General features: G+C 37.8%; 1 protein-coding gene across 4 annotated transcripts in view; it reads left to right on the top strand.

Moving 5' to 3' along the window:
- Positions 1-14,253, top strand: part of LOC134357453 (E3 ubiquitin-protein ligase RNF38) — a 131,553-nt gene that overhangs the window by 99,666 nt on the left and 17,634 nt on the right. For 3 of the 4 annotated variants that reach the window (XM_063069048.1, XM_063069051.1, XM_063069050.1), the window contains 2 exons: positions 6,283-6,444; positions 10,842-10,945. In XM_063069048.1, the coding sequence (XP_062925118.1) occupies positions 6,283-6,444; positions 10,842-10,945 (266 nt within the window). The remainder of the gene's footprint in view (positions 1-6,282; positions 6,445-10,841; positions 10,946-14,253) is intronic. The other variant, XM_063069049.1, reaches the window with a different exon arrangement.

Raw genomic sequence — 14,253 nt, 5'->3', positions numbered from 1 at the left:
ATGAAAGATCAACCAGAGTGCAGAAAACAACAAACTCTGCATGTACAAATATAAATAAATAACAATAAATAATGAGAATATGAGATTGAGTCCTTAAAGTGAGATCAGTGGTTGTTCAATGATGAGCAACTAAATATAATTTTCTGCTTTTATTCAAGAGTGTGGTGATTGAGGTTAGTAACTATTCTTGAACCTAGTGGAGCGATCCTGATGTTCTTGTACATTCTACCTGATGACAGCCGTGAAAAAGGAGCATGACGTGGGTGGTGGGCATCGGTGATGGTGGCTGCTGTTTTCCTACGACAGCATTTCATGTACACGTGCTCACTGCTTGGCCGGGCAGAGTGGAAGTTGGAGGCAAAGTTGAAGTATTCAAGGCTCAGCATGGGTGCTGAAAGCAGCACCATTGCAGTCATCAGTGTGGCGCAGAAAGAGCTGGAGCATGTTACCAGTGGAGGCTTGGAACATGGATTGTTCCACATAGCCATAGCTACGAAAAGGTAGGCATAGCTGGGAGCCATGCAGGTACCATGGCTGTACCTCTGGTTTGGAGAAAGTGGAAGGAGCCAAAAGGAAACCAGCACCATCCTCCATCTGGCAGAACTGGTCTTTAAACTTGCCGAAGCTGGGATGAGATACTTATTAGTTTTAACAGCACCAATAAGAGTGATAAAGATGATGCATTTAAGATCACCACATTAATTAAGGAAGCAATTGTACATGTGTGTGTGTAGATCCATTTTGTGATGGAATAGTATATGTACGGGAAGATTTTCACTACTTAATGCTGAGGCAGACCAAAATGATATTGGACAATTATTCAGAGGGAGCATCTGAATCATAAATGAGGTGAGTTGCTGGGTATCTGGCAAGTTGCTTCAAACAGCCTTACCTTGTTATGATGTATATGCGTACTGGCAAATGTGGGAGAAGATGAGATTAAGCCTCTTGGACTGAAGACTGTTTGCAAAAGGAAGGAGAACCAAAAGCCAATCATACTTGGCGCATTGAGCCAGCATAAGCAGACTGTTAGTCTGGGCAGCACCAAGTAAGGGCGCCAGCTACTGCGGGGAATACTGCAGCAACGCAAATGAGCTAGTTATAGAAACCAGTGAACTGATGGTTCCAGTGCAATATACAAGGGCAGCATAAAGGTGAAGAGCCATATTTTAGAACAAAGTGTTCTCAGAGGTTAAGGGAGTTGTTGGAATTAGAAATGTCATTTGAAACTCTAGGAAAACCCAACAAAGAATAAAAATGGATGCCTCGAAAGCAAGCTGGGCCAGCTGAATTGTCATTTTTCATTTCCGGTGGTGGTGCTACCACAAGTTAGTTAAGCCAAAAGGTTAAAAAGATTGATACTTTGCAGAGGATAATTTTGGTGAGTGAAAAATGTTTTAGGAATTATGGGAAATATGACAAATGATATAGTGTTACTAGAAGAAACACTTCCACTCTGCAACAATTTAAGCAAAGCAATTCTTTGCGGTGAAAATAAATAATGGAGCAGATTGCAGCAGATGGAAAGGCAATAAAGGAGATTCAGACTGTAATATTAAATAGAGGGAAATTTATGACACGTGTAGCAGAGACCGCACCAGAGAATAGTTGCAAAATGTTGTTTGTAAGTGTTGCTTGTCAATAATTTTCCATGCAAAACGTGTGTTAACCTCAAAGGATGCTGTAACCATTACAATTCTGGGCTCTCAAAATTGGCTTAAGATTCTAGGTGTGGCAAGTATTGAATTTGCCTGCAGAATTAGATTCAGAATGAAACAAGATTTTGAAGTTGAAAGTCAATTCTTGTTGCGGATAGTATATGCAAAATGAAGACTACAGTGTTTGTATATACTTATTACATATGAGCTGTTAAGTTTTGACTGAATGGAGAATGTATATGAACATGCAAGCATCAGTTGGGAGAAGAAGCTGAGAAGGTGAAGGGTGAGAGTGGTCTAAAATCTATCAAGACTTCATGATAGAACAATATGCTAGAAATAGAAAGGTATAAATTCTAAAACCTTTGTGCTAAAGAGACAAATAATGGACTGATGGGAACAAAGGTATGTGGCGAGAAACAAAAATTTTAGAGAGTATGTGCACTTCGACTTTGATTCAGGTTAGCAATCGCATACTGTATGTCAGTGTACTTGGGGAATTTAAATTAGAGAGCACTTAAGTCCATAAAGAAAGTTACAAGAAAAATTATGTCTCATTCATAAACTGGAAGATCAAAACTCAGATAACCCGTAGGTTACGTGTTCAGTTGTACAGCCCTAGCGCAACAAAATTGTAGGTGGAGTATTTTGATTGAGGTATGTGCCAAGAAATATCTCAGAAGGAATTGTTGAGATTCGACAGGGAAAACAAAAAAAAAATCACAATCTAGGAACAGGAATAAGGGGAAGAAAGTGAGAACGTAAGACAGTATAAACTTTGAAGCATGTCCATGGAGAATTGTCAGAAACAAATTAAAGACTGTTGCTGTTGATTTCATCATGGCCATTAATGTATGGTATAATTGCTTCTGTTGTAGTTATTGTCATTACTTTTGTATTACAGTTTGTATATACTGATACATTCCAGTAATGTCAAGGTGGTGGTGATCCAGATCACATTATAATATATGACAAGTTATGAAGATAATATAATGATTACAATGAAAATGTCAGACCAAAAGTGCACTTGATATACAGTACATGAAGAATATTCACTAGAATCACTCATACCATAAGCAAGTATCTAAAAGATGTTAGAGCAAACTTGTAAGAGAAGGAGTTTGTGAAGAGTGTGTGAATTCATAATGGTTGAATTTCTCATAGTACCTAATGGTAATGGTTACACACCTGTTTAATTTAACTGTCTATATTTAATTGAAGAATCAATGTAGGGTTTATGTATGTAAATCAGAAAAACTGCAGATGTTAGAAATCTTAACAAAAATGAAAATTATGAAAAAAATTAGTTTTTTTTGGGCTAGTTATCTGTGATTTGTATTAATTTGTGGGAAAAACATTGTGGTCACTCACACAACCTTTATTTCAGGTCAGATATTTAATGGCAACTTGTACGCAATCCTGTATTAACAAAAGTCACAAAAAGAGAACCATCCAAAATAAAGAAAAAAACAATTTCACCCATTGCTATCCAGCCAGAAATCTTATACAGTGATATTAATTCTGTTAGATTTGTCATAGTTATAGAAAAAAACAATGATTAAAAAGTAACGGTATAAATTAAGGAAAGACCAATTGTATTGGTCCAAGAAGTGATTTAGCAAAGATGGGTAGGAACTGGTTACTGGAAGGTACTGGTCATCTCCAGGTAATAAATGATTATGTTTTTACAGGTTTTCTTAAGTTAATTTTGTACACAAGTCAGAAAATACACAAAAATCATTCAATATCATTACTGTACCTCCATATTACTGGTATCAGAAACACATAATGCTTATAAGAATGAACAATTACTTAAAATGGGGAGAGAAAGAGAAGAAAGGTAAACAAGTTTTGCCATCTGTAAGAATACATGCACATATCTTGGACTTTTGAATTTAATAGTACTATGAGAGTTCCTTCATATGTATGGATGTCTGTAAGTTGAGTGTTCATAACAAGAGGACCGCCTAGAGCAAAAGGAGAGATAAGAGTTTTAAGGCATGAGAATTGCACACTATAAAAGGATTGCACTTCCATATCTGGAGCCTCTGTATGACTAGGATGATAAAGGATATGATGAGAAGGAAAGAAAATAAACTTGTGTCAGACACTAAAAGCTAAAGATGACAAAACATTGAGATGGTCAGAAATATAAAATTAAAAAGGAAACTAGAAAACCCAAAGACATGGGACAAAAGCTGATAGGTAAAAGCAAAGGTGTTTCAAAGGCAGCTAAGAAAATGAGTTAGAACAAAGAGTTATTGTCTTTGTATGAGGGCAGAGGATGTGAGCGTAGCTAATAAATTCTTGGCAGCTGTCCTCACAAAGGTTGTGGCGATGCTATTTTTGTACTTACGGAGGCTGGGTACGATGTATTCCATCAGGTAAATGTAGTTGGAGAAGAAGTATCTAGACTTTTATTATCTGTGAAAATGGATACATCACCAGCCATAAATCAGATATATTCTAGGGAGAAAATTATGGAGGCTGTGACTTTCATTTTGTAATTCTACCTGTTTACAGGAGCAGTGGTAGGATTTGCCTTGCTTATTTAACAAAATCTCTTTAGAGCAGTTAATTTATAATTGGTTTTGTACAAATTCTGAGGACAGTTTAAATCTTTAGGAAGGTGCAGAGAAATCAATGACAAGTCACTTATGGATTTAAGGGAATCTTAAGAGGCTACAGATGCTGGAATAGGGAGCAAGAAGCACTCTGCTAGAGGAACTCAGCAGTCAAGCAATTATGCTGTCCTCCGATAGACTTGTTGCTTCGTCGCAATAACTTGATTGGATCTTTTGAATGGGACAAAGGAGGGTTCCTGAGAACTCTGCAGATTATGCAATTTACAAGAATCGTAGCAGGAACTTTTAAAAGCTGGTCAAAAAAGTAAAATGCCACAGGTTCCAAGGGAGGGGGGCAAAATAGATATAAAATCGGCTTGAGCTGGAAATGATTGGCTTTTTTTTGTGACTGGGAGGGTTGTTATTAGAAATAATTGCTTGTTCCCGTTTTGTAGTATCATTGAGCACATGTGACCATGCAGGATCAAGTAGAGGATGAATATAATTTGTTAAAATGCCAAACAAGTTGCAAATATTGTTTGTTAAAAATGTGAAAACTTCAATACAGGTGCACATTCTTTTATCCGAAATTCTGAAATCCAAAAAGCTCCGAAAACCGAAGTTTTTCTCACCAACAGCTGACGTCACTCAGGTGTGACGTGGCAGCACTAGCAGAGGCCGCCAGGCATCAGTTGTGGCTCAGGGCTCATACTAGTTACACGTGCATTTGCTGTTCGTTGATATTTTGTGTTCACTGTTGACTTTGTGTTTAATTTCACTGTGAAAATGTCAAGAAGAGCTGCAGATAGTCCTATGGGTAACAATGAGAAAAAGAGAAGGACCTTCTCTATCAATAATGCAGAAAGTGGAGTTCTTGCAGAAGCTTGATCGTGGTGTGTCTGTGCGGCATCTTACTGAAGAAAATAGTGTGGGAACTACCACTGTATATGATTTAAATAAACAGAAAGACAAGTTACTGAAGTTTTACAGTGACAGTGACGTTCTACATTTATTCCAATAAGTCATTTACCATGTGTTTGATTCGGTTCGTTTGAAGCTGTATATTTTTGTTTTATTGAATGTTTTTGTTGGAAATAAAATTTCTTGTCATTATTCCCTAAACAATACAGTATAATAGTTATTTACATAGCATTTACATTGTATTAGGTATCATAAGTAATCTAGAGATGATTTAAAGTATATGGGAGGATGTGCGTAGGTTTTGTGTGCCGCTGGGTCCTAAAGTCCACCGCACTGAGACGGGTTAAATAAGGGATGAGCATACGTGTTTTTTGGTACCCGGGGGTTTGGGGGGGGGGGGTCTGAAATCCAAAAAATTCTGAATTCTGAAATGCAACTGTCCCCAAGGAATTTCAGATAAGAGATTGTGGACCTGTACTAAATTTGTACATATGAATAAGCATATGTTGGATTTTCACCAAATTGTGAAACCCTGTTATCTTTTTAAATTGACTAAATAGTCTTAAATACATTTAATTCCTTTAATTCTTTGAATTCCTTGAAGCATTGAGTTTGTAAAATGACCTTGCATAAAATGAACCTTCGTGTTTTAATTGGTCAACATCATTTAATCTCTGACTGATATTCATATGACTGAACTTGGTAATGTGGTTTGAAGATTCTATTCCGTAAATTGGACCAAATGAAGTCCATTTTACCCTGTTCAATGTGTCAAAGTCTATCTGACTTGTATTGATGTACTACTTGATGCCCTTAATTTGTTCCAAAATTGCCATTTTCTGGTTAAATATTGCTACCACAAAATCTTTTCCTAAAGAAAGTGGTGATAACTTACATGTCACTAGGTATATCAGTATACAAGCAGAAAATAAGTATAATTGGAAATAAATTGCAAATATTGTTTGTCAAAAATGTGAAGACTTCAATACTAAATTCGTACTTGGAAATGAACAAATTGTCAAAGCCTGAATTTTTTTAAGTAAGTTATATCTGAAAACTACAAAATGGACAAGGCATCATACTGATACATCATAGTCCTAGAAAGCTATGGCTAATAGCTTTTACCTATCTCTTGCTAGCCTTTGCAAAGGATAGAGAATGAAGTGGAATTACTGGGTGAACATCTTCCTGTTAGTGGTTTCACTTACCCTCCATCACCACACCCACCTACCTTGCCTCCATCTGCACCGCTCCAGTTCCTGCCACACGATCCACTTCACCAAGAGCTGCCCTTTGGAGTTGTGAGTACTGATGGTTTCTTTGCTTCATCTACCACTGCATAATAAGAGTGTTACTGCAGGGTGCAGTGTGATTGCCCAAAACAGAAAAGATTAAAAACATTGTAACATGCGCTAAGATCTTCCTTATTTCAATGCCTTTACAAGTACCAGATTATATTTAATTATGGGCCTTAGTTTATTTCCTGCAGAATCATTCACAGGAATTGGCTATGAATCTTTTTTCATGGTAAGTTTTGATTTCAGCTTGCAGCCAAAGATCTTAAGAGCAGATTCATTTTGGCAGTGTAAATATATTTTAAGGGTATTGAATAGTGTACAAAATGCTTTTTAATTATCATATGGCTTTACTGCTTGACATTTATTTTTGTTTAGAAACAATTCTACCCAAATTAGTTAGGCTTGCTATGTAAATTTTACCAGACATGGGTCCAATGCAGAGTCTCAAATGCTTCTATTTTATTAAAAAAGCTAATAAATTTCAAGCTACATATAGTATCCTAAAATATGAAATGCCAAAATTGCTAGAAGTATTGATTTTCAAAGAATGGTCATTGACGTGAAACTCTATACCTACTGTCTCTCCTAATTCTAGGTGACTTAAGAGTCAAAGACATTTGGCATGCAAACAGGTCCCTTAGTCTGTGTTGACAATCAAGCACCCATTTTACACAAATTCAACATTAATCTAACTGTATTCTTGTATTCCATCAACTCCCAAATTCTACTGCTCGTTGATACACTTGGGGCAGTTAACAGTTTACATTGGCCAGTTAACCTATGTATCAGCATATTTTCTGGGATTGAGGGGAAATTTGGGCACCTGGAGGAATCCTGTGTGATCACAAGGGAAGTGTGCAAACTTCACACAGTGATACAGGTCAGCTTGCAGTACTATCATTGGAGCTGTGAGGTAGTAGCTCTATTGGCCATGCCAGTGCAATGTGTTCCCTAGAACTTAATACTTTTATAGTAGAGGCCATTCCCTTGATACAAAAGTGTTCCATTTTTATGGATGTCATAAGTTAGTGTTGTCCATATTGTGGAAAACAAACAAAATCACTTAATACAGCATCCATACCTCCTCATTATTGTAATGAATAATGTTGCTGAGGGCCATTTAACATGAAAATTTTGTATCTCCCCCTGCCTAATTACAATGGTACAGAATCAGCTTGTCCCACACTTAATACTTGGCTTAAATGGACTTGGAATATCAGTAGCTTGTAGCATTACTTAATAGCAAATGGTTGCACGATAGTCTACCATTAGAGTCATTGCTTGTCATCTCCTAAAGCAATTCTGTTAAATTGCCTTCTGTGGTGAAGTGGGCAGCTTGTGTTCTTAGTGTTAATAATGTCTGATTACAGCAGGGTGGTTACATTGAATTGTTTTTGTTTAATGACTGCTTTTCATTTGAATTTAAAATTATGGGAGGTTGCTCGAGTGTAGGGATGCTCACAAGTCAGAAATTCGTGACACGGGGAGGGCCTGTATTCCATTCATTGTGGTCTTACTATAAGTTATGCACAGGACAAACAATCTTAAAACATCACTCATCCTACATAGATTCAGTAAGAAATTATCTGTCATTTTTATCCATGGCATAATAGTGAAACTTGTTGTGGATGTTAAATGTTTGCTAGATATGGAGATGTTTTATATTATGTGCAAACCTAGAAATTGAGATCACTTTCTTAAAAGAAAGGGTTATCCATTTACAACAAAGAAGAGGCGAAAGTTTTTTCCTGGGGGCCATGAGTCTTTGGAATTATGCAAGAAGTGACAGCAAATTATTTGATTATTTTTACGGTGGGGTAGATAGATATGGATAGGTGAGACTGGAATGGAGAGTTCAGGTTACTGTTAGATCAGCCATAATCTTAGTAAATAACGAGTAGGACTGGGGGGCTAAGTGCCCTGTACCTGCTGATTCTTCAAATAATGTTCTTTTGTCCCATTCGTTTTGTCTCTAAAAGGCGCTTTCTTTATATTATGTGGAATGAATCAAATTGGCTGAATCATTTTCTGTTCTGGTGATGAGGCAGGAAGTAGCTGAGGTTGGTCATCCACTTGGTATTTTGCATTGTGGAATGTTGCAAATGACTCAGGCTGTTTTTTTTTAACACTCACAGTAGAAAACCAGGTCTATTTCTGATATGTCAGAATCTCTAAAGGAGGAAAAGCACAGTCCTTGGATTTCACTTTCTTCGTAGTTTTGTGTACCAAAATGATTTTATGCAACGCAGGGTATTTTAGGACAATGACTTGTATTAAGTTATCATTAAGCTACTGATTCTACTGTAGAGTTAGAGAAAGAGGAGAGCACATTATACTTATTGGAATTAAAATAATTTAAAAACATTATTTCAGCTTTAGTCCTGTAGAAAATTTCATTTAGAATTTTGAAATATGACATAAATCAGCCAAGCTGGGCTACAGTGGCATGCATAAGTTTGGGCACCCCTGGTCAAAGTTTCTGTTACTGTGAACATTTAAGTGAGTAGAAGATGAACTGATCTCCAAAAGTCATAAAGTTAAAGATGAAACATCTTTTCAACATTTTAAGCAAGATTAGTATATTATTTTTGTTTTGTACAATTTTAGAGTGGGGGGGGAGGGAAGGAGCACCATGCAAAAGTTTGGGCACCCCAAGAGATTTGAGCTCTCAGATAACTTTTACCAAGGTCTCAGACCTTAATTAGCTTGTTAGGGCTATGGCTTGTTCACAGTCATCGTTAGGAAAGGTCAGGTGATGCAAATTTCAAAGCTTTATAAATACCCTGACACCTCAAACCTTATCCCAACAATCAGAGCCATGAGCTCCTCTAAGCAGCTGCCTAGCACTCCAAAAATTAAAATATTTGATGCCCACAAAGCAGGAGAAGGCTATAAGAAGATAGCAAAGCGTTTTCAGGTAGCCATTTCCTCAGTTCGTAATGTAATTAAGAAATGGCAGTTAACAGGAACGGTTGAGGTCTGGAAGACCAAGAAAACTTTCCGAGAGATCTGCTTGTAGGGTTGCTGGAAAGGCAAATCCAAACCCCCGTTTGACTGCAAAAGACCTTCAGGAAGATTTAGCAGACTCTGGAGTGGTGGTGCACTGTTCTACTGTGCAGTGACACCTGCACAAATATGACCTTCATGGAAGAGTCATCAGAAGAAAACCTTTCCTGCTTCCTTGCCACAAAATTCAGTGTCAGAAGTTTGCAAAGGAACATCTAAACAAGCCTGATGCATTTTGGAAACAAGTCCTGTGGACTGATGAAGTTAAAATAGAACTTGGCCGCAATAGGCAAAGGTATGTTTGGAGAACAAAGGGTGCAGAATTTCATGAGAAGAACACTTTTCCAACTGTTAAGCATGAGGGTGGATCGATCATGCTTTGGGCTTGTGTTGCAGCCAGTGGCACGGGGAACATTTGACTGGTAGAGGGAAGAACGAATTCAATTAAATACCAGCAAATTCTGGAAGCAAACATCACGCTGTCTGTAAGAAAGCCAAAGATGAAAAGAGGATGGCTTCTACAACAGGATAATGAACCTAAACACACCTCAAAATCCACAATGGACTACCTCAAGAGGCGCAAGCTGAAGGTTTTGCCATGGCCCTCACAGTCCCCCAACCTAAACATCATCGAGAATCTGTGGATAGACCTCAAAAGAGCAGTGCATGCAAGACGACCGAAGAACCTCACAGAACTAGAAGCCTTTTGCAAGGAAGAATGGGGGAAAATCCCCCAAACAAGAATTGAAAGACTCTTAGCTGGCTACAAAAAGCGTTTACAAGCTGTGATACTTGCCAAAGGGGTGTTACTAAGTACTGAATATGCAGGGTGCCCAAACTTTTGCATGCCACTGTATTTAAATTTGTCCTGTAAGAGTTGTATCAAATAAATTCCCAATGGAATTCTTACATTAATTTATTATAATTGTGTTTAGCAACTACTGTTGAATTTACTGTACTACGGCAAATTTCTCGAGTGATTTTTTTTTTACCATAGTTATATAGTGGTATCAGTTATTTTGAGAGCAGTTTATAAATTTCAGTGATGGTGTCTACAAGCAATAGGTAATGATTATAAAGCAGAGAATAAGCAAATAATGAAAAGATAAATACCATCTCATCTGGCAAGTGGACTTGTACTGACATTTTACTTCATAAGCAAATTGTATCTACAGGGACAATTTCTTTCAACGTGATTAGAAGTGGCCTGAGGCCCTGCAGAAGGGCCTTATAAATCTAGCTATTTTGAAAACTTGATCTAGTAAATGGCTTTAATTGATGATACATAACTATTGAGTTATTTTCTTCATTAAGAAGTTGAGCAATTTCTGGATAATATTGAGAGTATTTTGACTCCAATTTATTTATTGTTGTCTGTTATTGCTCCCAAACAGCCGTATCCTCATTTCATGCCTCGAAGACTGCCAGGACGCAGATATCGCTCACAGCAACCCTTACCACCTCCACCTTATCATCCCAGCTTCTTGCCATATTTCCTGTACGTGAGTTTAGCAACCTTTAACTATCACAATACAGTTGAGTATTTATTTTCTGTGAGATGTTTGGGAAGCTCTGCACTCTAGTCATTCATTGGTTCAGTCAAATAACTCAATGAAACCAAGTGAAGGACATAGTGTTATTCAAAACAAAATCACAATGCTAAACAGGATTTCAACCAATTGTGATGAAAGCTGTAGTACCTGGTTTATTAGTTTCTAATATTACGATTGATTTCTTGTATTTATTTGTATCTTGTACACACTGACTAGCCATGAGAGTAGAAAATCAAAATGAATTTTATTTCTGCCAGCAATTGTAATTTTGCAAAATTCTGCTCAGTGCCAGCACTGATCAGATCGCTTCTGTGAAGATGTTTGAGGTCAAATATATGATTGACTTGAATATCTGCAAAAACAAAAGCTTACATTGGGTCCTGTTTTACGAACTGAGCTCAGACCATGCAGCTAACTGCCTGAGTGAATTCAAATATTGGAAAATTCTGATGCATTCATTCAATTTGCAAAGTAGGCTCTCCCCATTACTGCATGAGTTTCCTTTGGGTGTTCCAGATTCCTCCCACAGTTCAAGGACATACTACTTGGTAGGTTATTTGGTCATTGCAAATTGTGCCATGATTAGGCTAGGGTTAAATCAGGCATTGCTAGATGGAGCGGCTTGAAGGGCCTATTCCACACTGTATCTCAACAAGTAAATAAGTATATAAATGCAATGTCAGCTTTCAGTTCAAAAGGACTAGAATATAAAAACAAGGATGTGATGGTCAGATAAATGTATATGCAGGTGTGTAGGTATGTGTGTGTATATACATATGTAGGTATACTTCCTGTTTCTTTACTCCACACTCCAACTCAGTAGGTGGCAGTAAAGTGCCTGATGTTGACTTGCCAACCATCATTAAATGTTACAAGAAGAAAAAAAATCTGTAGTATTGTGAGCAGTTTTAGGCCTCTTTTCTAATAAAGGGTTGGAGAGAGTCCATAGGAGATTTATGAGAATGATCTCAGGACTGAAAGGGTTAACATATGAGGAGCATTTCATGGCGCTGTGCCTGTATTTCCTGACAGATCAGAAGAATTGGGGAGGGGGAATCTCATTGAAAGGCCGAGACAGAGTGTACAAGGAAATGATGTTTCCATTAGTAGGAGTGTCTAGGACCCGAGGGCACAACCTCAAAATAGGATGCCCCTTTAGAATAGTGATAAGGAGGAATTTCTTTAGCCAGAGATTAATCTGTGGAATTCATTGCCACAGACAGTGAGTCCAGTTTGACCAATGCCTTATAAAGCTTCAGCGTCATTTCCTTGCACTTACATTCTAATTCTCTTGAAATGAAGAGTAACATTGCATTTCCTTTCCTTACCACTCACTCAACCTGCAAGTTAAACCTTTAGAAAATCTTGCACAAGTACACCCAAGTCCCTTTGCACCTCCGATATCTGTATTTTCTCCCTATTTAGAAAAAAATATACGCCTTTGATTCCTTCTATCAACTTGCATGGCCATACACTTACCTATACTATATTCCATTTGCCCATTCTCTCAAAGAATTTCAGGATGAACGTTGTATACATTTCTCTGACTTTAAATGTACCTTTTGAAACCTATCTGTCCAAGTCCTTCTGCAAACTCCCTGCTTCCTCAACACTACCTGCCACTCCACCCATCTTTGTATTGTATGCAAACCTGGCCACAAAGCCATTAATTCCGTCATCCAAATCATTGACCACGAAAAGAAGCAGTCCCAGTACCATCCCCTGCAGAAACTCTTGTCACTGGCAGCCAACCAGAAAAGTCCCCCTTTATTCCTACACTTTGCCTCCAGCCAGTCAACATATCTTCTACTCATGCTGGTAACTTTCTTTTAAAACTATGGGCTCTTATTAAGCAACCTCATGTGCGACACCTTGACAAACACCTTTTGGAAATCCAAGTAAACAACATCCACCGACTCTCCTTTGTCTATACTGCCTGTTAATTCCTCAAAGACTTCCAACAGATTTGTCAAGGAAGATTTCCCCTTAAGGCTTGCTTTGGCCTGCTTTATCGTGCGCCTCCAAGTATCTCAAACCCTTGTCCTTAATAATGGTCTCCAACGTCTTTCCAACCACTGAAGTCAACCTTATGGGTCTATGGTTTCCTTTCTTGGAGTGACATTTGTAATTTTCCAGTCCACCAGAACCATTCCAGAATCTCGTAATTCTTGAAAGATCATTGTGAATGTATCCATAATCTCTTCAGCTACCTCTTTCAGGGCCCTGGGATGTAGTCCATTTGGTCCAGGTGATTTATCTACCTTAGGAACTTCCCAAGCATCTTCATCTTAGTAATAGCAACTACACTCACTTCTGCCTCCTGACACACTCAAATTTCTGGCATACTGCTAATCTATTCCATAGTGAAGACTAATGCAAAATCAGTTTGTCCACCATTTCCTCGTCCCCCATTGCAAACTCTCCAGCATCTTTCCAGCTGTCCAATATCCACTGTTGCCTCTCTTTTATTCTTTATATATCTGTAAAAGCTTTTGATATTATTGGCTAGCTTCCTTTCATATTTCATCTTTTCTGTCCTTGTGTTTCTTTTTTAGTTGCCTTCTGTTGATTTTTAAAAACTTCCTAATCCTCTATCTTCCCACTAATTTTTGCTGTATTATATGCCCTCTCTTTTGCTTTTATGCTGTTTTTTTTTTAACTTCCCTTGTCAGCCACAGTTGCATTATCCTTCATTTAGAATACTTTATCTTTGGGATATCTATACTGCACCTTTCAAATTGCCTCCAGAAATTCCAGGTTTTGCTGTTCCGCCATCATCCCTGCTAGTGTTCTCTTCCAATAAACTTTAGCCAGCTCCTCTCTCATGCCTCTGTAATCCTTTTATTCCACTGTAATACTGATAATCTGAATTTATCTTCTCCTTCTCAAACTGCGGAATGATTTCTATTATATTATGATCACTGCCTCCCAAGGATTTCTTTACCCTTAAGCTCCCTAATCAAATCTAGTTTGTTACACAACATCCAGTCCAGAATTGCCTTTCCCCTAGTGAGTTCAACCACAATTTTCTTGAAAAAGCCATCTCGTAGGCATTCTACAAGTTCCCTGTCTTGGGATCCAGCACCATTAAGTAGATTTTCCCAATCTACATGCCTATTGAAATCCCCCTTGACTATTGTAACATTCCCCATATTACATGCCTTTTCTATCTCCCAATGTTATTTGTAGCCTACATCCTAGCTATTGTTTGCAGCTCCAGCGTGTTGTGAGTATTGTTTGGGGTCTTGTATAT

This window comes from Mobula hypostoma, chromosome 16, assembly GCF_963921235.1.
Source record: "Mobula hypostoma chromosome 16, sMobHyp1.1, whole genome shotgun sequence".
In the NCBI taxonomy this organism is placed as follows: domain Eukaryota; kingdom Metazoa; phylum Chordata; class Chondrichthyes; order Myliobatiformes; family Myliobatidae; genus Mobula; species Mobula hypostoma.
This window is presented reverse-complemented; position numbering and strand designations above follow the sequence as displayed.